The sequence below is a fragment of the Passer domesticus genome, chromosome 2 (genome assembly GCF_036417665.1).
Source record: "Passer domesticus isolate bPasDom1 chromosome 2, bPasDom1.hap1, whole genome shotgun sequence".
NCBI lineage: Eukaryota > Metazoa > Chordata > Aves > Passeriformes > Passeridae > Passer > Passer domesticus.
This window is the reverse complement of record NC_087475.1, coordinates 106,900,587-106,926,499: the sequence shown is the minus strand read 5'-3', so window position 1 is coordinate 106,926,499 and position 25,913 is coordinate 106,900,587. Positions and strand designations below refer to the sequence as shown.

The window sequence follows — 25,913 nt, the reverse complement described above, 5'->3', positions numbered from 1 at the left end:
CATATAAGAGCTAAATAATTATTTAGCTTAAGAGCTAAATAATAATGTTGTAGGTTTCGGATAGATTGGGAAATCTGAGTTCTCTGGAGCTTCTGTTCTGCTTCTTGCTCTGTCTTTGTTGGGATATGCAGTCATGTAATTACACAGTGCTAATTGTAAATACACTTCTTAAAAATTGAGCTCAAAGGAGGTGTGCTGTCCACAGAGGTAGGTAGAGTTATTAAGTGACTGAAACTACTGGCTGTACCATTCTTGCTTGGGCGGTTTAAAAGCTCTTATTTTTAATGAGATGGATGGCAAGGTGGTGTCTTTCTGATAAGCTCTTCTCAACACAGCAAAATTCTGCTCTGTTCCTGTGTGTCATAGCTTTCTGGTTAAAAAAAAAAGGTGGAGAAGACATTTAAACAAAAGTTATTGTGAAATGGACATCCAGGAAGTAGAGACACCAGAGTTAAAGGTCATTGAATAATAGAATAGTTTGGGTTGGAATGGACCTTTAAAGGTCATCTAGCACAACTTGAAATTCATTTGTGACATATGACACCTGTAGAAAGAGTTAAGTTTGGATGCTTTGCACAAGTGAGGAACAAGTCTGTCTGGGAAGCTGGGAATGTTCTGACTTGAGTTCTTTTACCAGTGAACTTCCCTCAGCAAAACTTTCCATTTATCCTCTTTTAAAATTAGAGTTGTAATATGTTGCCTATTTGAAGGGAAGGTAGGAAATTAATTTATTTAATATTAGTGGAGGCAATATCAGAAGTACTTACAGATATGTGCCAAGAAGAAAAGTGATTAAAATGTATTTTCATCATGGCCTCTGGATGATACTCAAGAGGCTGCTAATACTGTTGGGAAGTAACAGGCTGTTTTATAAGCAGCAAAACTTACAGTTTCCTATGGATTTTTGACCTTTATCCCATTATACCACCCTCTGCTGATCATGCACTTGTTGATGTGAATATCCTCTTACCTTCCTGCATGAATTGCAGTGTGTTCTGTGCCTTCTTTAGAGCTACTGGTGTGCTAAATGCTGCCCCCTGAATGCATAAAGGATTGAATTATAACTGCTTTTGTCTCAGTCAGGGTACCAATTTGTGTCGGTCTGCCTTATCTAGCCACAGATGTTTTTTCTTTTCCTCAACACAAAAAGTAGAGTATCTGGTTCCTCCAGCTCTTTAAAATCAAGTGTGAAATTAGAAAATGGATTAAAAGGCTACTGTCAGTGTATGTGTCAAATGATAGATGTACAGACAGCAAGATTGCATAAGCCTCATTCTTTTAAGAAACTGGGCTAAAAATAGTAAGTGTCCCTTTACCTGAGTTCTAATTTGTGTGCTTATTGAGAAAAGAGCTGTGTAGAAGAAAGAATTACTTAATCATCCAGAGATCTTTTCATGCTGCCTCAGTCCTCGTTTCATAGTTCCTATTCATACAACTTTCAGAGCTAATCTCATTTATTGTTTCTAATTGCAGTGTTTCTGATCTAGCCAAATAGGCTGCCTTCTGTGACTGAGGGACTTTTTTTTTTTTAAATCTAAAACCAATTTAGAACAATTTCATTATTGCTGACATGTTAGTCTTTGTTTCCTTGGTCAAATTTACTTGGACTTCTAATTGGTTGCAACATCAGTTTGTAATAATCTATGCCTGTTAAGGGTTTTGCATTGTATTTTGTAGCTAACTGCTCCTGACTTGCATTCCTTCAGTTTCTTCCTGAAACTGAAGGACATAATTATCACCCAACTTTTTCAGTATTTAAGGTAACACTCCCTGCAGTGTGAATGTTTGTATAAAATCCATACACACACATTTTATATGTAAGTGTGTGTGTATAAACACGTGTATACACACATTGTTTATTAGTTGGTTTTGTTTGCACACTATTTGCATTCCCTGTGTTCTCTGTGTTCTGGGTTTTCCAAGGTAATTTGACAAGTTGAGAACAGGTAAGTTGGCTTTCAGTTAGTTTCGCTACACTCTTTTAAAGCTTGTCTTAATTTTATTGAATTAGTGAAATCTGTAAATTAAGGATAAAATCTTCTTGAGTGAGCCTGTTGGTAAACTAGTTTTTCATGTATATATTGGAATGAATATTGTTCAATTGGCACTTTGGCCAGTACAGGCATGTTAGGAGTGGCCCTGAACAAAGCTGTGCCCCAGCTTGTTGGAATGATTTTATAAAGGACTCATTTTACATTTGTCAGTCATTTATGTCTGTGAGAAACTTTGCAGCTTGGTGTATTTATTTTACTGGAATAGAAGAATGGAAATAAAACTCCTAGTGTGTGGCTTCATTTGCAATATTTCTGCTGCACATCCTGGATATGTTGATTTGATTCGTTACTTAAAATGTGCTACTCATGAAGAATGCAAGTTTTTGTTTGAGGGTGTTTTAAAAATGAATCAATTTAGTCAAGTTGTGGAAATTACAGAATTCTCCAGTGGTCATGCAGTATTGGAAGCATGTTAAAAATTCAGGAAGGTGTTCATTATTAAAGATGTCTTTTTCCAGACCATTGTGAGAAGAACTTGTCTTTCAACAATGAATTAGCACATTTGCAGTATTTAAAACTCATAAATGCAAATTAAAATCAAAGAAATACAGAAGTATTTCACTTATCTGATATTATCACCAAACAAAAATGAGCAAAAACTCCAGGTAAATTTCTTATCTTCAGAACTGGGTAAATCAAAAGACTCCATGAAATCTAGTTGACCTTACCACTATTTTTTTTTAAAAAATTGTATTTTTTATGCCATTTATTCCTGTGAAACAGAGGTGCTGGTAGCAAAAATCATGAATTACAACTAGATTGAAGAGATCTCTGTTTTAAATTACACATAATCTATTATACAAGTGACAATAGGTGTGTTTTCAGCTATGGAGACTTCTATTGGAAAGCCAGAGCATTCTACTATGTTCTTGTTAGTCATCTTTATATAATTTCTCCTGTAGTCCCCTCTGTTTGCTGGAGCAGCTCCATAGAATATATGCCAATGTGTTTTTAACATGCAGTTTTCCTGATGGTGCTAGCTCTCAAGTATTGATAGTAATGATCTCATTGATACACAGAGTGAGCTACTGGTAGTTGATGTGTGACCTGTCACAGTGCATTCCATTAGGACAGAGACCATCTGCATACAATACTGAGCTACCTGAAACTCCCTACAGTTCACTCTAATTAGTTTGCTCTGAGGTTTGGATTCCTGATTTGCATCGCTGGCATCTATTCTTATTTTCTGCTTTGTTACCACAGGAATAGTGGCTAACAAGGCATCCGTTTTTGAAAGGGATTCAAGGGAAAACCAGAGCACTGCAGAACCCTGTGCCTGCTGAATGAACTGCAGATTGCCAGAAACCAGAACAGGGAATAGAATCATGGAGCATACGGATATGTATGATGTCCTGCTCTATTCCAAAGCCATAGAAGATCCCCAAAAGAGTCAACAAACATGTGAACAAGGGAGAGATAGTTGGATGCATAGTTTAAAAACAATATTTGGCAAGGTTTACTCTAATAGGTGTTGAACTAAGCAGCCATGGGATGGAGGATAGTTTCTGTGTTTGCCTGGAAAAACTGGTTAGAAGGCAGGAAATGGAGAGTACAGATAAATATTGCTGGAAGCCACAGAGGACATGTGCTGGTGATCCATGCTCTAAATTATACAAATGAATTATTTAGAGTTTAAAAATGGGTGAGTAGTGGTATGACAACTTTGCTGCCAACGTGAAGAATTGCAGAAAAACCTTATGGGACTGAGTGATAATCTCTTTTTTTTATTTCTCAGCTAAATGTAAAATGATGCATATTGGGGCTGGAGATGGAGAGATTCCAACTTCATGCTAAGTATGAAAAGCTGTGAGGTGACTTAGTACACTTGAGAATGAGAAATTGTGTTTTTTATAGTTCCTTGGAAATGTCATCGTAGTGCTTAACAGCAGACAGTGAGCAGATATTCAGCATTTCAGAGAAGGAGAAGAAAACAGATGAGGTTCTTTACCTCAGCCGTGAAGCTCAGGTGCCCCTGTATCTTGTAAGCTTCATGTAGTTCTAGTGTTTCAGCTTCAAAAAGGATAGGGTAAAAAACTGGCAGGGGTGCAGGGCTAAGCAGATGATGGCTAAGCTTAGACTGATGCCTAAAAGGACAAGACTGGAAGAAAGGAACTTCTCTCTCCTGGTTGACGTGCAGTTGTGGTTGTTTACAAAGATGATCTGAGAGGCTCTGCTTTTCTGAACAACACAGCAGCAATCAATCTTGTGAATACTCTTGAAACCATGATGATGCCCAAGGTGAAAAAAAATACCTGCATCATCTTGGATTAAAAATATTTACTTTATTGAACATTTTTGTGCAAGGATCACTGCTGCAAGCTCTCCAAATTTAGGCTCTGTACATCTACAGTTCCAGTTCTCACCAATCTGAAGGATTTTCCTATGTAATTTCATCAGGCATCTAAGGCTTCAAGTATGTAATGCCAGAAAAAAGTGTTTCCCACTTTGCATCCATTTGATAAGTGTTTTTGTTTTATTAATGGATTTGCTACCAGATTTGACAGTAAAAGAAAACCCAGTGTTCTGTGTGTGTTAGGAACATATTCCAAACAGACTTTTTCAGTGACAGTGTTTAAAAATGCATGACAGAGGCATGAACTGATGCCTGAAATAATTTCTTTTGAGATAGAGCTCCCAGAAAAAATTAAAAAAAAGTATGAGTTTTCTAAGTTTTATCAAAAATCTGAGTATACAAGGAAAATAGAATTATTTTAAATTAACTTCCACCAGTAGGAAAATGGTTATTAATTTTTAATCTGCCAATTGGACAGTAATTTTGTCTAGTAAGTTCTTGGTTAATTTTAAAACAGAGTTTGAAGGTAGTTTATATAAATCTCTCAAAATTGTATCCTTAAGCAGAATACATTGCTTTGAAAGCAAAACCTATTTGCTGTCTGTTATGCATTTTTCTCATGGAATGGCAGGAACCAGTAAATACAGCAATTTGCCAGAAAATTGGTTCTTTTGCTTGTTTCTCAGGACTTCTACTTTGTTTGCCAGTTACCTGTCCTGTTTTTAAGACTGGAAAGGGGTTTTTGAACCAATCCTTACCTTGAATGACTGTATTTGACATGCTTCTGTAGTGGTAGAACTTCCTTACAACTCTCTTTTCAATAATTGTAGCCTTTTTTATTGTTTGTCAAAAGACATCATTGCCACTTTGTCTTTATAAAAATTCTTTATAAAAATCTGCTTTCCCAGTGACTGTAGGGGATTAGATCCCATGAACATGTTCTAAAGAAAGCAAAACCAACTAGCTAATGGTGTACTTATAAAAGCAGCTTCATTTGGCATGTCTTGCTTCTTGCTTTTCTGTCTTGCAGCAGAGTCCAATTTTTTTTTTTATAGAATTACCAAGTTGTATTTGCAGCAGCATCTTGCTGGTTGTTATTTCCATTGCATCTCATAATAAACATTTTCAAGATTAGGATATTCAAAATATTCTATGAATGATTTTGCTTTCAAAAGCATGATCTGTCATTAATGGTGTAAGTAAAAAGTCTGTTGCCAAAACTGCTTGTTCTCTGGTGGCCAGATTGCAAGATCTATATATGACATGCCCAAGCTCCAATCCTTTCCTGTCACAAACTGCTATCAGGTGTGGAAATTTCAGCTATGGAAAAGTGTGTCTTGTGTTTTCCACACTCGTTGATCCATGCTTGTAATTTTCATTCTACTGATCCAAAGGTAGTTCCTTAAGGGCTGGGTATGTTTGTTTTGAAAATAGTTTTACCTTCTTGCTATTATCTGTAGTGCTGATGTTCCAATCAGTTCTGAGACTTTCCTGTCCTCTTAAAGACAGAGCTTTGCTTTAGGAAAAGCCTGTCTATCCCTGCAGCTATTCTTCAGCATTTCCAATTTGCACTATGCAAACACTGCCTAGAGTACCTATAGAAATAATTTCGTTTTTTTCCAATCAGGAGTTCATGTTGTTTGTACTTTCTGAGCCAAAATGCCATCCTCTGTTAAATTTTGTAGCTGTCAGAGGCATCTGTCTTCTTGTGTCTCTCCAAAGCTTTTGTGTGCACAGCTGCTCCCAACAGTATACATGTTCTGTCTATAGTACAACATGCTACCTGTTCTGGCAGTAACAGAAACCTCCATGTTGTTACAAGATCTCTTGGCATATCACCCTGACAAAACTTCATACTCTATGCAGGAGCTCTGGGGCTTCTCACTTGCATGAAATGTGCAGCTCTCTGCTGACATGATATCATGAAGTCTGCTTGCTTTGTGGAGAAGGAAAGCAGTGAGTTGAGTGCCAGAGTAATGGTCAGCGTTCATCTGGAACAAATCAGTTGGCTGCTTGGTATAATAAATTACTCTCAAGGACTTAAAACACCATATTCTTAGTGTTTGGGGTAGGCAGAGGGGCAGGACAGACGTGTTTGTGGTTACCAAAGTAGCTTAGTCTCCTCAAAATATGATTTCTTGTCTCTGTTTTAGTTGATGCAGTCAACTGTGTGTTAGTCTCTTGTGTTCGAGAGACTTTCAGGTCTCACTAGTGTATTCTTAAGTTACTTCTGCATTAATTCATGCATCCATTGAAATGTACTCCTTTGCAGTTTCTATCTTAATAAAGTTTTCTTAAGATAAATTATGTATATAGAAATTTCTTGTGTTGCATGTATTCTGTTTTAGCCCTTTGTAATTTGCATACTTTTTTTTGGGTTTCTTCAGAATGAAATATTCTGTAATAAATTATGCACCTTCCCCCCAGAAGCACAGCGAATTAGGACAGTGAAATATTCCACAATTAACATTCTGCTGTGAGGAAACAAGTTGTTCTTTTTCTGGACTTAGCTAGTTTTGATCTGTTCTGGTATTTGCTATACCATCAGATTTTTACAAAACTAGAATGTCAATGGCTATTTGATTCTCCTTCATGAAATATTTATTTGCGACATCCAAAGATCTCAGAAGCCCAGTTTCCCTTATCTGCAAGCCAGTTGGTTGGATCTGCCATGTCATGGTCACATGTTGTTCAGTCATCTCTCTTTTTCAAACACAGAGAGTGCACTGGTCAGTCTTTAGTTTCATCCTCTAGTTCTTTCTAAACCTTTAAGTCTGTTTTCCCAAGTAGTGTTTTTAGGACTGGCAGGCTGCAGGTTAGAGCAGAACCCTTCACAGAAGCCTTGACTGTCCCCAGTCCTTAAGTCTACCCTGACTAGATAAAGCCTAAAGTAGCCCAGAGAGATCCCATAAGTGATCATGCTTTGAGCAGGAGAGGCATCCTGAGGTTCCTTCCCATCTGAATGATGCTGTGAGTCTTGATTTTATGATACTAAGTTAATGAACAATTTTATATAGAAAGTTGTAGGTTCATTCTGGATAACATTAGTGAGAGCTCTCAGAGGAACTTCTGTGCTTACTGCCTGTGACCAGGTTTTTATTGGATTTGTCACGCTGCAGTTTTCTTACCTGTCAAGAGAGGATCCCTTTACCTGACTCATCTTGTTTTTTCAATAGCCATGAACTGGCCAGTTTGCTAAGTGCTGTGAAGATACTAAGGAGTTTGTGAATGCTAGGGAAATGGCTTTTCTCTCCTCGTTTAATATATTTGCATCCTCTTTTTCTTACACTGCTAGTTCATGAACTTCTTCTTCACTTCTAGAAGAAGTTCTAGAGTATTGTGGCCTAATCAGGTATCAAAATCAATGCAAATACTAAAAGCAGCATGTGAGCTGACTTTGACTGACAAGTGGCAGGAGTGGGACCGGCATCTTGAGAAGGGCAACTGTGCTTAGGCTGATGCCAGTTTAACACAGAAGTGCTCCCCAGCTTCTTGGGCCAATGTGTGGGGTTCAAATTTATTGTCTAGGCATGAGTTAACTGAGCCATGGGAAATTTGGAGGGAGCTTACATTTAAAGGAATTATGGCTTTGTAGTTTGGGTAGGAATCTCTTGATGGTTGTAGGGAGAACAGAGACTTTGTTTTCCATGTCTCAGAAGGCAGTTTAGATGCAGTTTGAAAGATTTGGGATTCTTGGATGCTGACTTCCACTAAATGTTGAATTTGGTGGGAGGAGGGATCTGAGATGTAGTAAGAGGAGAGATGTGAGGTAGTGCTGGGAAGGCAGCTGGCTGCATCTCATCTTCTAGCCAGCATCTGCTTGTTCCCCCACATTTTCTGTGAGCATGGTGACTCTGATTAAAATAAGAAAATTACAGTCATGTAAATCGTAGTGAAAACAGATTGCCTTGCCTCAGTTTCTAAAAGGGTTAGTATTGTTCACATAGTTTATCCTCTTAGAAAGCATTTATCAAACTTGTGAAAATCATGATTTTAAGTCCTATACATTTTCTTGGGGATTTTGTTTATATTAACACTATTTTAAATATAAAATGAAATTTGTATAATGTTATGGATACAGATACATGGCTGTTATTCTAAAGTTTTTTTCTTACTTTTCTTGTGTCTGGAGCAGTCAATGTCTTTTGATGTCTAATTTCTTCCTCTTATTTGCTTTTATGTATTTAGGTACTAATAATATTTACTTATTTAAAACTGCATTCGCTTTGCAATTTGGTGGCTGCTGAATTTCCAACAAGTAAGGAGTTAGAAGAGTTTTAGCAATTTCATGAAAGCATTGCTTAGTGGCTGATGTGCACAACTAGTTAGCAAGACCTTCTGGGATTTTAGAGGCAGTTTTCTTACTAGCTGGTGGAAATATATATTAAAAAGCTAAATGTTTTGTGTAGTAAATATTAATAAAATGATACTGCTTTGTTCATTATGCTTTCTAAAAAGCAAAGCTTTTGGCATTTCTTTTGGTAGAGGCTATATGACAGTACATCTTTGTTAAATAGGTGTTGCTAATGAGAAAGCTGTTATACCTTTTGCAAAATTGTTTGCAAAATTCCTACTTGGATGTACCAGTGTAAATAAATCATTTTTATGCTTCAGGTATCAGTAGATATAGTTTTCTTTTAGTTAGCATCTTAAGACATTCGCCAGTGTTTTACAGCAGTTCCTTACACTTAAATGCATTCCTTATCCTTACATTCTTAAATCTATGTGCATATATTAAAGGAAAAGAAAGAACAAGAAAACTACCTAATGCAGAGCATTAGGCTCTTTAGCTCAAGTCAAATAGACTTGAAATTTTTTCCAAATGTATTCATGCTGTAAAATCTGATTTCTGAAACAGATAGAAGCAGTGACAAAGTAATTAGCCAGTATGCTAGGATGCTTGTGAAAGATGAAGTCTCAAATAAGGAGTAAAATATTGTATTCATAGAGAGTAGTTTTATAATGTAATCAAATCCTATTTTTTTCCTGTTTCTTAGATGATGAAGCATGCCTGGGACAATTATAGGCAATATGGATGGGGACATAATGAGCTCAAACCAATTGCCCGGAAAGGACATTCCACCAACATATTTGGTAGGCTATATTTTCTGGTTTGTTTGTGATATTTTTTTTAATATTTCTGCCCATGTATCTTCTTTGAAAGTCTACCCAAACTTTCTAGCAAACTCTGTTTTAATAAAGAATCTTTCAAAGTGTGGGTGACAGAAATGTATTATTTCAGTGGTATTTCATTAAATTACTTTATTGACCTATCTTTTTGGGAGTAGTATGTTCTTATTATTGCAGAGGCTAAGCTGTGTCTATGTGCACTGATGCTTTGTCTGTGTGTATATATAAATGAAAGTCCTGATGCAGTGGTGGGTATTTTTTGGTTATATTTTGAGATGCAATGAGTATAAGTGTGTTTGGTTGTTTGTTTTTGGTTTTTTTTAAACCCACCTCATATTGTCTAGATCTTTGTGTTTAGTTCCACGAGAATCATGGAACAGTTTGAGTTGGAGGGAACCTTTAAAGATGATCTAGTCCAACCCCTCTGCCATGGGCTGGGACCTTCCCTGAGCCCAGGCTGCACAGAGCCCCATCCAGCCTGGTGCTGAGCATTGCCAGGGATGGGGCATCCACAGCTTCTCTGAGCAGCCAGTGCCAGTGCCTCAGCAGTGGTGCTTAGCACAGGGCAGGGAGAGAGTGAGCTGAAGGGAACACTGCAGCAAAAGGCTGCTTCCATGACAGAAGGGCATTTCTTAGGTAGGGGGACAGCATTGTGTAGTACTCTTAGATACTTTGTTATCTTGTACGTAGGCACTGCCTTAAGTTTCCCGAAGAAAATATCTTCTGAACCTTACTGTAATTTAGTTTTATGTTATGATTAATTGATGGCTTTCCTTTATATTTTTTACAGCTGCTGAAATTGGATTTGACAGGGAAAAATCTTTAATTTCACCTTTATGGTCATGTGGTCTTTGCTACTTGCAATTCTGTTGCTTAATTTGTCATGTGTAATTGTAGATTAACCTTGGTTTGTAACCCAGACTCTATGAAGTAAGTTTTTTCCCTTCATGTGGCAGAAAGACATTTTTATGATGTTTGTTTTTAATGTGACTGACATGATATTTTGAAGCAGTTATGAATTACAATTTCACTGTAGTCTTTTTCTTCCATTCCTCCTCTGCTTACTTCTAACATGTCTGCTAATGAGTCTGGAGGATTTATGCTTTTTTTTCTTGGAGTGATTATTCTTTGGAGTGCTTATTTTTGAAATTTTGGCATTGCTTTCTGAAAGAAATTGCAGGCCTTGTCCATGCTAAAGTTTCTGCTCCTCTTGTTCCATCTGACTCTAGCAGCCAATGCCCTACATGTTTGTCCTTTTAAAATCCTGATGCTATTTTGTGCCATTTAGTTTTTAGCCAAATCATGTCATGATTGCTCTATTCAAGGCTATTTCATATGAAAAACTTCTCTGAAACACATAATCTTCAGCATATATCAAGTCTAAAATAGAATCAGCAATTGTTCATTTGGTGGATGGTTGATGGGGGGGATGTGTGTGTGGAAATTGGTCTTTGTCAAGGACTGTCTAGGCTGTATTGTTATTCCAAGCTCTTTACCAATCTCTATTACCCCTATTGACACGATTCCCAGCAGTATTTGCCTTTATAGAAGGGTTGCTTAATTTTTTTTTGAAACCTCATGCTACTTTTAATAAAAAGATGCTCAGTAAAATCTGTTTTTATTATTCATCTCAAAAGATGATTTGATCCAAACTATTTTCAGCCATTACTGCAATCTACTGTGCTTCCATTTCAATTCCTAGCACGTCTGTGGGATCCTGCTAGGAGATGGTATCACTGGTTGAACGGCAGCCCTTTGCATGAATCTTTGGGAAATCAGGTCTGCTGATAACTCCCAAGTGAGGTTAAACACGATTCAATTTAGAAGACAAATAAGTCATTAGTCTTCCCTGTTGGACTCCACTTTTGTCTAAAGCAGTGTATATCTGTATCTATGCCAAGGAGAACACAAGTGTTTCTAACATTGCAAGATCTACTAGGTTTCAGTCTGGGGTCAGAGAGGAGGTGGCCTGCTCTGCTTTTACAAATCTTAGTTTTGAGTAATTAAAAATATAAGGAAGGATAGACTTATAAACTTTAAAGCAAGATGCTCTATGCCTCACTGAATCATGCCAGCAAGAATGTTTATGGGCTTCCTCAATTATTAGTTTGACTTTTATGACAAAACACAGTAGATTGCTTTTGTTGGCCTGCAGCAAGAAACTCTTGCCAGTCTTTTTGAGATGTCTGACTGTAAATTGTAAAGGAGAGTCTGCTAAAAAAACTATCTTTCAAACTGTAGTCAGGCAGTATCTTGAGCAGCACCTTTTCCACAGCTGGGTCACAGTATTAGTAGTATGGTACTGCTTTGGGAAAGTGTGACTGGGAGTGGGTATGCTTTTAAAGATATTTACATTTAGATGATATATGAAACAAACCTTAATAGGTTCTCTCTTGGTGAAACGGGGTGATAACTGCTTTTGAAAAGGCAGGCATTTATTCCTACCCTGTAAAATGAAATATAAAAGTCAAGGAGAAAGTGCAGCAGAGAGGTGTAAATTTTCTTTCCAGTTTAAATTTTTATTTGCAGCACTGCTGAAGGTTGTAGCAGCTAAGCTAAAAAGGAATAGTTGGCCTTTTTTGGTGGACTGCTTAAATTGGTGAAAAAGTTGATGGCAGCTGCAGGGTCTTGTTGCAGAGGGGGTTTGTGTGGGATTTCAGTCAAGTTCTCATTAGAACACAAAGGGTAAAGAGGCTGATGGAAAATGATGCATGTAAGATAATGAGCAAGCACAGCAAACATTGAGCTTGCTTCAGGAGGGTTTCTGATTTTAGCATGAACCAGAGTAGTTGATGGTATTGTTGGGTTCTCTTCCTGTAATGAAATCTGACTGGATTTGCTTTTGAGGACGTGAGTAACCACCTGGAACATGCTGTTTTAAGATGATGTGTCTCTGCACTTGTTTGATGACCCACAGGTGAACATCTCCTGAAAACACAATCAAAATCATTCAGTCCTGATATGCTTCAGAATTTTAAACTGTATGTGTTTGTATCCAGTATCATATGAACTAAATACCATAGCATAAGCTGTAAGGATACTTTATTGTGAGTTAAATTGAGTAGTTAGTACTAGTTAGTTTGCATCAGTCTTCAATCTCTGTTTTTCTAAAATATGTTTATTTGAGAACCTGAACTACTATAAGGAACAATATAAAGAAAATAGATAATGCCTGAGCAATTTGGAGCACTGTCCTCACCAAAACTAGAAATTGTAGACTGTCATCTAACATGATGCTTTCTGAAATGAGAGTTCTGACATTGGTGATGTGTTTTATTTTGTTGTTTTGGGGTTGTTTTTTGGTTTGTTTTGCTAATTTTAATTATCTAAAAGTAAAGTGAAGATGGGCAGTTTGTCGTATAACAAGTACATGGCAAAGTACTGATACAGCTCTTGCAAAATTGAAAACTTCCCATATGACTAGCAGTGCACTTCTAAACCTTGCATTTGGGTGTATTCTGTCTAGAGATGAGCTGCTTTATATGATCTGGTAATGCATATAATCCATAGACAGTTATATGTCTAGATGTGTTTTGAAGGGTGTGAAAAGAATTTAATAATGGTAAAAAGTTTTAAAAGTGTAGAAGTTGTGGACACTTGTATATACACATCCCTATTTTCATGCACAAAGATATAATAAAGCCATTATTTGGTATTTTGTCACACTAGAGCTGTCTCATGCATTGATAGTGCTTTCATGCCTCTCCTGTTCTATCACCTCACATGCCACACAAACAGCCAATTTAACCTGAGCTGCCTGCCAGCTCTCTTTGGGATCCTGTCTTCTAAGGGGGAAGAGAGAATTGTCAGTAAAGTCACATTGTGGTTGCATTTATGGTATCTGGTAGAGCCCCAAAACTGCAGTGCAGTGCCTTATCTCTTCCTTAAAACTTGACCAAATAAATCTGTCCTCTCTTTTATGAGGAATTTTTGTCTGGCATTTTAAGTGTCATTGGTGGACGAGATATGTCCAAGGGAATAACTCAAGGATTCACCCGGGGCTGTTCATGTGCTGGATATTCCCTGATATTCCAGTGGACTGCTTGGTTTGTACCACATCACTGAGCACGTCCAGCCTCAGCCTGTTGCTGCCAGTGCCACTGATGCACCCTGGTGACACGGGGAAAGCTGCTGAGATGACTGCCCGGTGCCGCAGCAGTGTAGGAAGCCCTGCAGCAGCTCCTCGTGTTGCTAAGCAATGGAGATCTGACAGTGCATTTCTCCCTGTGCTGGGCAGCAGGAGCAGCAAAACTCCCAAAGAAAATGCATCTGACACACTGCAAGGATGGGAGGCTGTTGCAAAAAGGAGCTGAGTCAGGCACAGGAGCCTGCTTTTCCAATACTTCTGACAAAGCTGGGAGAGCAATGTGATTTCTTTCTCCGCTTCGTGATTCCTGAAGTGAGAGGTGGAATATTTCTTCTAAGCACTACAAGAAAACTCTGTAACAGATTTTTCATTATTACTTACCCCTGGAAATATTCATTAGTTCATAAGACATCTTTGTTATCTGTCCTTGTAGCAGTTACTGAGCTGCCTGAGCTGCTCTGACGCTATCATCTGCAGTCACCTGATTAGTTGTAATTTACTTTTGAAGTTCACATTAATTGAGTGTCTGATTTAGTAAGCCTTTTATATTTTCTGGTTTGTTCATTTGTTTGGTTTTTAGCTGGCAAAATACCTGTTCATAAACGGTATGGAGACAAACAGTTTTGCTGGAAAGAAAACAGATTATACACTTTAAATGCTGTGGAATGACCTTTTAAGAATATGGTGGAAAACTTCTTGTGTCTTCTTGCTGTAAAATTCTAATAAAAAGACAGATGGAAAACACAGCTTCTGCTTAACATCCTTTTTTTTGCATGTGTTCAGCCTCTGAATCCATGTAGAGCATAAATGAGCACAAAAAGGGAATACGAGGTAGATATGTAAACAAAAATGTTCTTGACTATATGTTATCTTGATAAACAAAATCCTCCTTAGTGAGCAGTAGTTCTTATCTTTTAACTGTACGTGCACAAGTAATTTACTCATTATTGCCTTCTTCTGTGGCAAATGGAAGGGGAAAGAAAATCCATTCTTGCTAACTAGGGAAGAGAGGTAATTTCACAATGCAAATTTCAGCCTAATCTCTGTATTTCAGGTTCAAGTCAATTTTAAAATAAATGGAAATGGCCTTAAGACAGGCCTATGCATCTCTGTCCTCTGAAAACTCCATAATGAGTGATTACAGCAAGATAATGTTAAATATTATATGTATATTGAATGTGTATTTTTTTGACCAGTAAGACGAATTTTGGAAAGATAAAATTTTGAGAAAGGGCATAATTCTTGAGCTGCTGACTTTATTTGAAACTAGAACAGTGTTCTAATATCACATGAAAAGTTCCTTCAGGTCAGATGACAGATCAAACACAATTGTTACTCAGTCTTCAAAAGTTGCTCGCAGCAGGTACCTAGGGAAGACATGTAAGAGCAGGAGAAGCTCATAGTGAGCTTGTCTCAGAGTACTCCACAGCCTTACAGAAGTTTGTGTAGTGCTCCTGCAGTCAGAGACAGCAACCTTTATTTAATTGCTTCTAGTTTATTTTTCCTTGATTTTGTTCAAACTGCTTTGGAGTCTGAGCAACCTTAAGAGCAACATAATCCATTATGAGTCGTTCCATAGTTTGATTTGATATTGTGTAGAAAACTTTTTCGTTTTCAAGTCTGCTTGCTGTCCTGGATTACTGGTTTTGATGTTGGAAAAAAAAAATTCCATTATTCATCTCTTTCTTGCCGTTCATGAGTTTGTAGAACTGCACATGCCCACAGCAGTGCCCCTGTTCTGCATGGAGGGTCTTGTCCTGTAAGCTAATTTATTTTACTTACAGTTTTTCATACCTGATATGTTATCTTTTTTCTTTGTATATTTTCAAGGTGGTGGTTTTAGGGTCTTTTTTGTTTTTGAGAGGAGAAGACTTTTTTTCCATTTTCTGTTTGCTGTTCCTTTCCTAATAATTGTATTCTCTGTCTTTTAGGTTCCTTGTTGAGTCTACAGAGTAGGGTAGCATTTCTGCACTAGCGTTCCTTTTGGAAATCCTCATCCACTGTATCCAATGATTTATTTTATAAATCTAATGTGATAAATATTTTCAGTTATTTAATATTTAAGCTTTTATCCAAGCAATCATTTCAGTAGGATCCCACTGGTGATTTTACCTCACACTGATGGCTGTTTACACTTCTCATTTCCTATCTTTTAAACTATTATTCATCTGCACAAGAATAATTTTCTTTTACTGTGTGGCAGGTCAGTTTTCTCAGAGTTTTTGTTAAGGGGAGGTCTCACATCCCTTTTGTGTATGTTCTCTGTTGATCTGCAAGTTCAGTTCTTAAAAAGACTTTAACATTGATGCTAAGACAAGACTTCCATCTACAAAATTTTTGACTTCTCCTTCTCCTTTATCTCATTTAAAGCTGTCTTCTGATTGATGCTGCCAATTGGGCAAATAGTGATTTTTTAACACTGTTTTGCCTCACTGCCATGTGTATCATGCTTATTCAGAATATAGTTGTTCTCTGAAACTTGCAAATTTGTGCAGACAGGATACAATCTGTCTGTGTGTTCCCTCTTAAGCATTTTACAGTGCTGGTGCTGTAGATAAAAACAACTGCTTAGCAAGAATATTTTTTGAATGTCACTGATATTTCATCAAACTGTCACAAGTGTGCCTATGCATATCAGGAAAATTCACCACGAGCAGCTGTTGTCTTGTTCTTTTTAATAATAGAATATTCATACTGAATTCTTGTCACACAGTTTGTATTAGTTTGTGTACAATGCAATTAGGGCAGTTGTACTCAGTGACTTTTTTAAGTGTCTGAAGCAATTAGGTTAAATCCTATTCAGAAGATTGAAAATTCTGCTTTAACCAGAAAATCCCACAAAACGAACGAAACAAATGCAAAGTGAAATTAGATAAACACACCTCATTTCTGTAACCTGCCTTGTAGGATAGTGAGGTGAACGTCTGCATGAAATGGCAATGAAGAAATTAAGTCATACTAGAGTTCAGGGCTGAGGCTCAGACTTGAGAATTTTGATTCTTCCCAATAGCATTCTCTCCTGTTCGTCCTGTATAAACCAGATAGTTTACTCTGAGGAAAAAAAAATTGTTTCCTGTTGGAAATCTTTGGCCTTAACATTTATTTTGATTTATGAATTATTTAAGTTGTGGGAATGCTATTCATGAATTTAAACTTTTCCTGTCCTTTGGAATTGAGAGCAGAGGGTATAATAAGGAAATGAAGATAAGGCTATGCAGTCTTGTTTTGGACAGTGTTAAAATATGAACAGGCATGACAGCTGAGTAAGAATTAGCATTCTGAGCTCTAAAACTAAATCTACTGAGGACAACTCCATGGGCATGTGTGTGGTGAGGGAGTCAGGTGTGGGTGGGCTTTGCTGTCATCTGAAGCCAGCAGATGTACCAGGCAGCTGGAATTCAGGAACAGTTCAACCACGTGAGTGGGGCACTGTGCTTGTGCCTGATATACTGATACTGCTCACTCAAGCTCTGCAGCCTTTTGGTGAAGTTCTGTGGCTACCCCACTGAAAATCTTCTCCTCTTATGCTGTCCCAAAGAAAATTTAGAATGTGGTTTTGGACCAAAGTGTGCGGAAGTGGCCCAAATATAAAGATAGAAAAGCTTATGTGCCATGATGGCTCTTAGGTGGGGTTTGTTTTTTTTTTAATGTGCCTTTTCCTACTGCCTAGCTGACAAAGTAATTTAGCTTACAATTATCTGTGAGAGATTGTATCTTGTCTTGGAAGACCTGTACTTAGCTTGCTTCATACATCAGGTCACACAACTATACTCAAGTCCAGATAACATCTTGTTCCCTTATTTACTCTCAAATATTAATCTTGCTTTGCTTGCTGCGGTGTTTAACTGATTTCTGCCGGTGTTTAGGGTCTTAATACTTCCAGACCATCAGTCACAGAAACCACCCTTCAGTCTTCCACTTCCTGTTTTCTTAAAATGGGCTTACTTCAGATCTATAATTTTGATTAGTTTTGTTTGACTGCTTTGTGTGTGCAGCAGATTTGCCGTCACCATTCTCTTTTCACACGTTATTCTTGCTTTCTTTCTGACATGCTTCCATGGCCTCCTTTGTACTCAATGCCATCTTCTCTCCCTCTTTCCTTTCCTACTCTGAAATTCATTCTATCCTTTCTCTCCTGACATCGTTGGCTTTTCAGTTATTACCAGGTCTTAACCTTCCACTAACTCAGATCATAGTTCCAGCATTAATCTTTATTATGGTCTGCACACAGTCCTCCTCCTGTGTACAGTAATAGAGTTTGGTCTTTGTGCTTAAAAATAAGAGAGCAAAAAATATGGAGGAAATTGGATAGAAATGTAGAAAATTTAAATGGTCTGAGTATATTCAGGCTTTGTACTAAGGGGACTGCATTCAGCTCTTGTTTGCATGAATTTTGAATTAATTTGAAGGGCCGTATAAGATTTCGGGAGCAAAGTAAAGCAATCAAGTGAAGAGCAGTCAAGAGGAAGGTTTATTGCAGTATAGATTCTTAGACAAAGTTTTAAAATTCGGGTCTTAAGAGCATAGGTATTCAGGCAGCAGTTTGTTGATTATTAACAAATACCAGCAGGTCCAGTTTTTAATAGGTTCAAAGTCTAGCATACAATTCAGTGTTCTACTCCCGTGACTTCCTCAGTTAGGAAATTAAGGAAAGCATTAAAATAGATCATTTAATGTTATTTATATGCTAAAGTACTCTATTGTCTGGTACAAAACATTAAGACCTCCTTTTCATCTTGTCTATTATCAGCAATTTAACAGAACTAAGCAATCAACATGCTTATTTTTTTGTTCTGCTTTTTTAATTAGTCTAAAATGTTAAAGGCAATTGGTTTCTTCATGGATACTTACAGGCTTATTCACTGCATTTTATGACTGAGCTGAAATCATACACTGCAGTTTTGTATGAAATGTATAGTTTCATTGACTAATTTTGAAGCACTTGTTTTCTCAGTGAAATTAAACTCTCTTGTTCAAAAGTTTAATTAATTTTCTTAAACGTTATCTTGTTCCTCGTGAGTCATTAAGATATTTTGCAAGTGGTATGCTTCAGTAGTGGCAGCTTTATTGCCAGACTCTCATTAGAGATACAGAAAATTGTTGATAATTGTTTGCTTTTAATTTTCATGTTACATATTTTCATACCATGTCTCTAATTGTCTGTCACATCAAGAAATCCTGTTGCTACAATCTGAAAACTTGAATTATTTAAATCTTTTGGAATAGAAATTGGTATATTTTCTAATATATAGTGCAGTCTTGCCCAGTATGTATTTTTCAGCTGTTATGAATCTGGGCAGACAGGAATAACAATAACAAGAATATTTATTTTCCTTAGGATTGTAATAACTCTGTATTCAATGTCAGGCTGAGTTTATCAAGGAAGCATTTTCGCTCAGTTGCTGGGAATTAAAATTACTGCCTATGTGAAAAATAACTAAACTTTTACCTTCAGAGTGTGGGAGAGGTATGTTATATTTCTCCTTGGGGAGGCTTTACATCTCCTCTTTTGTTTCTGGAATCACTGTGTTGGAAAAGGAGGATCTGCTATATGCTTGTGTACAGCCCAATGGTTGGGTTGCTCTGTCAGTAGTGCTGGACCAGTCTGAATTTGAAATCACCTGCTTTAGTGGAAATTTTTCTTAGAAATTACAGTGAATTATCCCCTGAGGCTTTGGTCCTCTTACATTCCTTTTGCAAGCTGATCCTACCTCCACCCCCAAGTAGCTACACCAGTAATCAAGCATATTCTGCACCATAAACATAGGTTCCACTAAGTGATGTCTGTCCTGCAAAAAAAAGAATCGGATATGAAACAGGCTGAGACCAATAGTATTGCTGGCACTATCTCTGTTTGTATCTTATGGTTCTGTCAATCAGCATGATCATCCTGTTGGCCATGGGAAGCTGTTTTGAGAGTGAAAGCTATTTTCTTGCATCTAGCTCTCTAGTCTTTGCACATAACTAACTATGGATTCCAGCTTTTTATTGCCTAGGAAGATAAGTCTGCTTTCTAGAGTATAAAATAATTTATTTTTATTGCAGGGATGTCTTAACACAGAGATACTTGCTCTTTGTGTGGTGTAGAGACAGTTGTCTTCAGTAATTGCCCAAATGCTTTTACTGTATCTAACTTCTTGTTCTTCCTCAGTCTTGCCAATTCTCTTAGCTTTCTTCAAAATGTAGCTGCTGATGATGTCTGCAGGCTATCCTTGCCAAGGAGAAGAGTCTTGATTCCTGTTATTTATTCCTGTGTGATTTTGTCACTGGTTTAGGAAATATGACAACCCTATCTTGATTGTAAAAGGACTGATGAGCATCCTGCTTTTGGACATGTCATCTGCTTTCTTTTCTGAGGAAAAATAAAATGCTTCCTTCTCAGTCACTGCTTGAGGTAGAAGAGTAGGAATGGTTACATGCATCTGTTAGGCCTATTGATGTGACTTCTTTCTATTTTTATGACTTCTTTGGAAGCAGAGCGGCCTCAGTAGTTTTCTACTTAGGCTGGTTTCCTTGTCTTCGTAGCAGCAGAGTACATTTTGGTCATGAGAGATCCATTTGAGTAGGCTGGATTTCCTTCAGGTTTGTTACTCCTCTAGCAAGTCTCTGGGTAAATGCCAAGTGTGTTGTAAGACACTCACACACTTGTGGTACAGAGGTGTTGGAGCACAGGCAGAGGGAGAAAGGTTGGAGAGAGAATTTCCTTCTTACCCTTACGCCTTCCCTGGCTTATTACTGTGGGGTGCAGGGGGGCAGGAAAGAGAAAGCCTTGATGCTGTGCAAGCACTGCTCAGCAATAGTCAAAATTCTGGTGTCTTTCCAACACTGTTTTAGTCACACATCCAAACTCCACAGCACCATACAAGCTGCTGTGAAGAAATGCAGACTTAGTATCCCTCCTCAACCCTCCACCTGGGCCAATGAAAGCCCCTATGGAAGTGTTTTTCAAGAGAGATAATGAGATTTATGTGTGGTGTATACATGTTGAAGTAATGAGGAGGTATGGGTGAGATGTTAAATAATCAAGAGTTTCTGTGAAGCACCTATTTGATGATTGCCTTTCAGCTTAGTGCCTGACTTCAGTTTGTTGGGGCAGAGTTTTGTCATCTTGTTCCTTATTTAACTTGTCTATGTCTCATATGTTTAGTCTTTTCTGTTCATAATTGATCTATGCATAGTTGATGAATTAATATATTTTCTCTAGTACCTCACTGCTTATACTTTCTTCTGCTTCCACATAATAAATACACAAAGCAACCCTGAGCTGATATCAGACATTCTAAATCTCTACACCTTTTCTTGTGGTATAATGAAAATGGGCTATTTATTTTCTTCATATTCATTTTGTTGTGGAACACTTGACAACGATCTGTCTCCCTTGTACTTTGATAGTCTCTTGTGAGGCTTTCAAATTGTACTAATAAGTCAGTTCTTCATCTAGTGCTTTGGCATACTGAAAGAATTTTAGATAAGAAGACCATTTTTCTTTTAGAGGCCTTGATATTTACACTTAGTCATATGATTTGCTAGAAATTTCAAACTGTAGTTTTAAAAGGAATTTACTTATCTCAAGAAACTGAAGTCTATCTAACTACAAATTTGAATTACCATTTTGCAGTCCTCTGGAATAATACTTTTGCTTAATGAGAGTGTGCATGATTTTCTTAATAGTTCAGCTATTTCACTGCTAAATTCTTTCCATTAGCTCATGATGGATGTTCTGTTTTATTTAGAAGAATGGGCATTGCATTCATTAGGCAAACTTCATTAAATTTGGAGCTCAATCAACTAGAACTATAATTATATGGAGAGGAAACTTCCTAATCTGACATTTTTAAAACGGAGCCTTTTTGGAATTGGTTATTATCTTATGCAACATGACTAGCTGAGCCTTTGTATTGAACAGAGGCAGACCCTGGGAGGAGTGCCTTCAGCAAGCAGAAGTGTTATTTTCTATTATAGTTTAATTGTTTTGTAGGTTTTTTCCACCACAATGAGACATCTGCTCCCTCTATATGTGGAGCAATAATAGACTGCTTGAGGTGGTAGCAAGAAGTGTATACTATAAACTGTTATCTCACCATTTAGGGTTACTTTATGGTGCTTCAAATGATACCTTCTGCAGTTTAATTCCAGGAAGGTTATCCCCTTGTCCTTTTGATCCAAAATTTATGGCTCTTGGCATGGCTGTGAAAGGAAAAAAAAAGAGCATTCTGTATTATGAATGGAAAATTATTTAACTTTGTGACTTTAATAGTTTCTATCAGCATCAGCAGGGGGAAACACCACTGCCTATCCAATTCTGGTTTACCTATAGCAGCACATATGACCCTATTGCAGGCTAGTGATACGAACATTTGCTGTTTCTTCCTTCTTCAGTTTTCAGTCGATGCCTTGCTGGAAGTGCAGTACTTTTTAAGATGAAGACAGCTGTTACAGTGTCACTGCTTGTTTTGGTCAAGCTGTAGATTCTGAAGAATTCTGTGGAAGCTCTTACTTAAGAACAAATTAAGAATGACATCCTTTCTACATAGTCCTTGAAGAAAGAAGCTGAGAGCTAATTTTACTCTCTGACCAATCATCACGTAGCCCACAAATGGTTTTAAGTTGTACCTGTTTTGTAGTGGAGCAGCCAAGGTGTTACATGTGGATTGTCCTGTGTTGCATTATTTTCAGTTCTGCCCTGTATTCTTGTAGGCTCGAGACTTCTGAGTGTAAGTTCTGCATTTTGGACTTTTCCACCTCAATGCCCATGAGGAGGGAATTAGTTTGCTTCCTGCTGTCTGATTGACACTAAAGGAAGAAGACTGGGCAGACAATCTGTTGCAAAATTTTGACTTGTCATCTCTTGACCTTTTGGAAACGTGTTCAGCCAAAAGGATTTGAAAATGCAAAGATTGCTCCCCTGAGTCTTCCTCAGGGAAGAAGTACTCATGTGTAGAAAAAAGAAAAATAACTCAAATTTGGTTGAAATAGTCTGCTTATATGAAAAAAACCCCTAATATTATAGGTTGGGATGTATATGCTATCCTTAGGAGATTGGGATACAAAATAGTTGGACTCTCTGATGGAATCTAGAAACTATAACCACACTGATTTGTGCCTCAAAAACAGGTGTCCATCACTGCTTAGGGAAGAGGCATATGAGAGTAGAAGGGGCTTTTCTCAGTAATGTTTTGTGGGACATTCATGGTTCTAGAAAAGATAAACATAAAAGGTGAAAGAAAGGAATGCTAAAGGCAGCTGGAAGGAGGGCTTGAACAAAGTATTAGGATATGGCCCAGACAAAAATCTCAGAGTGTGAGCCTATGTCTTTGACTCTTAGGGACTAAAAGTGCTGAACAAGCCGGTTTTATTGGGCTGCATTTGCTTCGGTGTCTGCAAACAGTGCCAAAGAATCTGGTGTGAAATGGCTTGTAGGCAATCCCTTTTGGGGACTGCTGGTTTAGGTAAGATCTCTGTACATGGGGTTGAGGGCTCCCTTTCAACACAGTGATAGTGAAAGCAAATTTTTTGTCTGTATTTGGCAAGGTCGTATTGTTCAATCTTTATGGGATGCACTGGGGAAACTTTGAACAGTTTTGATCAGCTCTGATGAAAGCTCTGTTCTGTTCTCTCTGAATTAATCAATTGGATTTGTTAGATGGCAAAAGTTATGTGTTTTTAAATATCCATGGCCTTCTTTTGTGGCTCTGCGCAAAAGAGAATTCCGTGAAAAAGGTTGTTTAAATTTGTGGTTTTGAAGATACTTTGTTGATGTCTGGCAAGTAGATATTCTTGCCCAGAACATACTGCTCTCCCATATTATTGACACTGGAGTGTGGTTCTGAGATCTCAAAAACTGTGGAAGATTGTACTGTGGTGTCTGAAGTTCTTTGGAGGAGGAGTGGGGAGGTAGGGTGGCGGACAATGACATACCAGGCCATTTCCATGCAAAATGTTTTCTGCATCCCTTGCAAGTTGAAGAATACAAGAGCTTACTGATCTGATTATCACTGTGTTTAAGTTGGAAAGTTTTTACCTTTTGAAACTATTACAAGAGGAACTTCCAGGATTTCCCTGGACTTATGTATCCCTATTAGTTCAAGCACTGTGTGTATCTGAAAATTTTATCAATGTGATTTAAATAAAGGAACAGAAATTACTTTGAGTGTGTCATGAACGCTGTATAAAAAATTCTAACTTTATGTAAAAAAAATACTTTGTCAGCTGGTACTGAAGGTAGTCCTTGTGTGTGGTTTTATTTGCATATTTTTGAAGTGATAAATTAGATAACTGTCACATTATGCTTTTGAGAAGGTGCTAGGTTAAGTGCGGTGCTGTGGCTCTGCTCAGAGCAACCTCCACTTTAGCATAAGCTGTGGAATTTGTCATTTGGCTGAAGGCATTAAATCTTACAGTACTTGAGCACCCCAGTGAATTCATTTCCTGAGAGTTAGAGGTATGGCTGGTGGACAATTTGTCCAAGGATTTGTTTTTTGATTAATCTTGCAAAGAGGTAGCGTGTCCCAATCTGTACTTGAATTTTCTTAACAAACACTGCCAACTTCAGGCTTTCCAAATCTAATTGAAATTAATTAAGAGCGATGCATGGCTATTCTTAAAAAATTAGTTGGTGGTTACTTTGACATGCATATTGTTGCGTTTAATTTTTATTATTCGGGGAAAGAAGTCCCTGAAAATGGAATTAAGCTTTCTCAGTCATTTAGATGTGTGAAAGAAACACAGTGGGGATGATGGCTTCATTCAGTTACTGTTATATTTGAGGGGAAAAAATATAGCTCTAACCATGTGAAAGTCTGAAATGGATGAATAAAAACTACCAAGCAGGAACACTGTGCTGTAGAGATTCCCATTATGGGTGGAGAGCACATTAAAAGAACCCTAAAATGGACTTGTCACTAGCGTCCTTAAATTGCTAATCAGAGTTTACCAGAGTTTATAAACGAGAGTGCACTGGTGTATAGATTACAGGTATGAACAGTGAAATTTGGCTACTTTGTTGGTGCACAGGAAGTTTTAAACAAACACTTCATGAAACCAGATAACTCATTATGATTTTGGTTTCCTCTAGAAACCAAGATCTGTGCCTGCTGGGGGCAGCAGCTTGGGTTGGGATGGCCTAGGGAGATCAGGGCTATCATGGGCCATGGCTCGCCATCTCCTCATGCCTTGCACAGACCGATGAGTCACTCATCAATCAGCTCTAAATTGCTGCTGTTTCAAGTGAATGGCATTTTAGCTTAAAGCACCATTGATTTTTATTTGGCTTTCAATGCTCCGCTTGAAGTGGTGACAGTTGAGAAATCCATTAGCGCTCGCAGCCGTGTCCCTGCAGACGCCCGAGGAGAACATCTTGGGACTGCGGCTCTGGCAGTCACGCCGGGCCAGCGCTTCCCTGCTCATCAGGCCGTGCTTTTCAATCATTAGCTAGCGTCCATAATTGCCAAACTTTGAATATTTCAGAAGTAAATGTTGGGAAATGCAAGGCATTACTGCAAGTGCTGATTGCTTTATCTTGCCTATGGGTTTTTTTTGGATTTTTTTCTCCCTAATGCTTCTGTCCTAGAATTCCTAGTAGCTTTTTGAAGCTGAATGTCTTTCTGTCCTTAGGTTTTTTGTGGGTTTTTTGGGTTGGTTTTTTTGTGTCAAAGTATAGTTGCTCAAGTTCAAGTTAGGAAAGCAGATGAGAAGGGCTCTTTTTTCTGTCTTTAGTATTCTTTTTTCCCCAGAAGCCAAACTGTGCCAGAGGATTGATGCTTTGAAAGAGAAGTGGGAATTCACTTATCTACCTGATAATTCCTTGCTCATTTTGATAATTCTTTGTGCTGACAGCTTTATAGTAACTTTGCTTTGCTACTGCTTGGGTTATTTTCTCATATATTTGTGATGTTTAAAATAGTGCAATAGTCACTTGTAATAGAAACCCTTCTTTTTTGCATGTAGGAAACTCACAAATGGGTGCTACCATAGTAGATGCATTGGATACTCTTTATATCATGGGCCTTCACGATGAATTCAGAGAAGGACAGGAATGGATTGACAAAAATCTTGATTTCAGTGTGGTGAGTAGAGCCTGCCCTAAATATTTCTCTAGTCCTTCTCAAGGTGTTCATCTTGGGAGGAGCCAGAAGAGGTCCTTCAGGTGAAACTTAATAAAAATTACAGATCAAAGTGTCAGATGTAAACTTGTCAAAGATGTGACAAGTGTGTATCTAACTATTCTCTGTGTATCTAACTTTGTTTTAGAATAAAAAAAAAGCCCTGATCTTTTCACAGTTATGATTGTAAGCAGAGATGCACCTATATATTGTACTTTTAAACTACAAATTATAACTGGATAGTGGAA

At 37.7% G+C, this 25,913-nt stretch overlaps 1 protein-coding gene across 1 annotated transcript in view; it reads left to right on the top strand.

The window, feature by feature from the left end:
• The window catches only part of MAN1A2 (mannosidase alpha class 1A member 2), a 128,935-nt gene that overhangs the window by 35,071 nt on the left and 67,951 nt on the right, over positions 1-25,913 (top strand). Inside the window, exons 3-4 of the mRNA XM_064410360.1 lie at positions 9,345-9,441; positions 25,511-25,629. Coding sequence (XP_064266430.1) covers positions 9,345-9,441; positions 25,511-25,629 — 216 coding nt within the window. The remainder of the gene's footprint in view (positions 1-9,344; positions 9,442-25,510; positions 25,630-25,913) is intronic.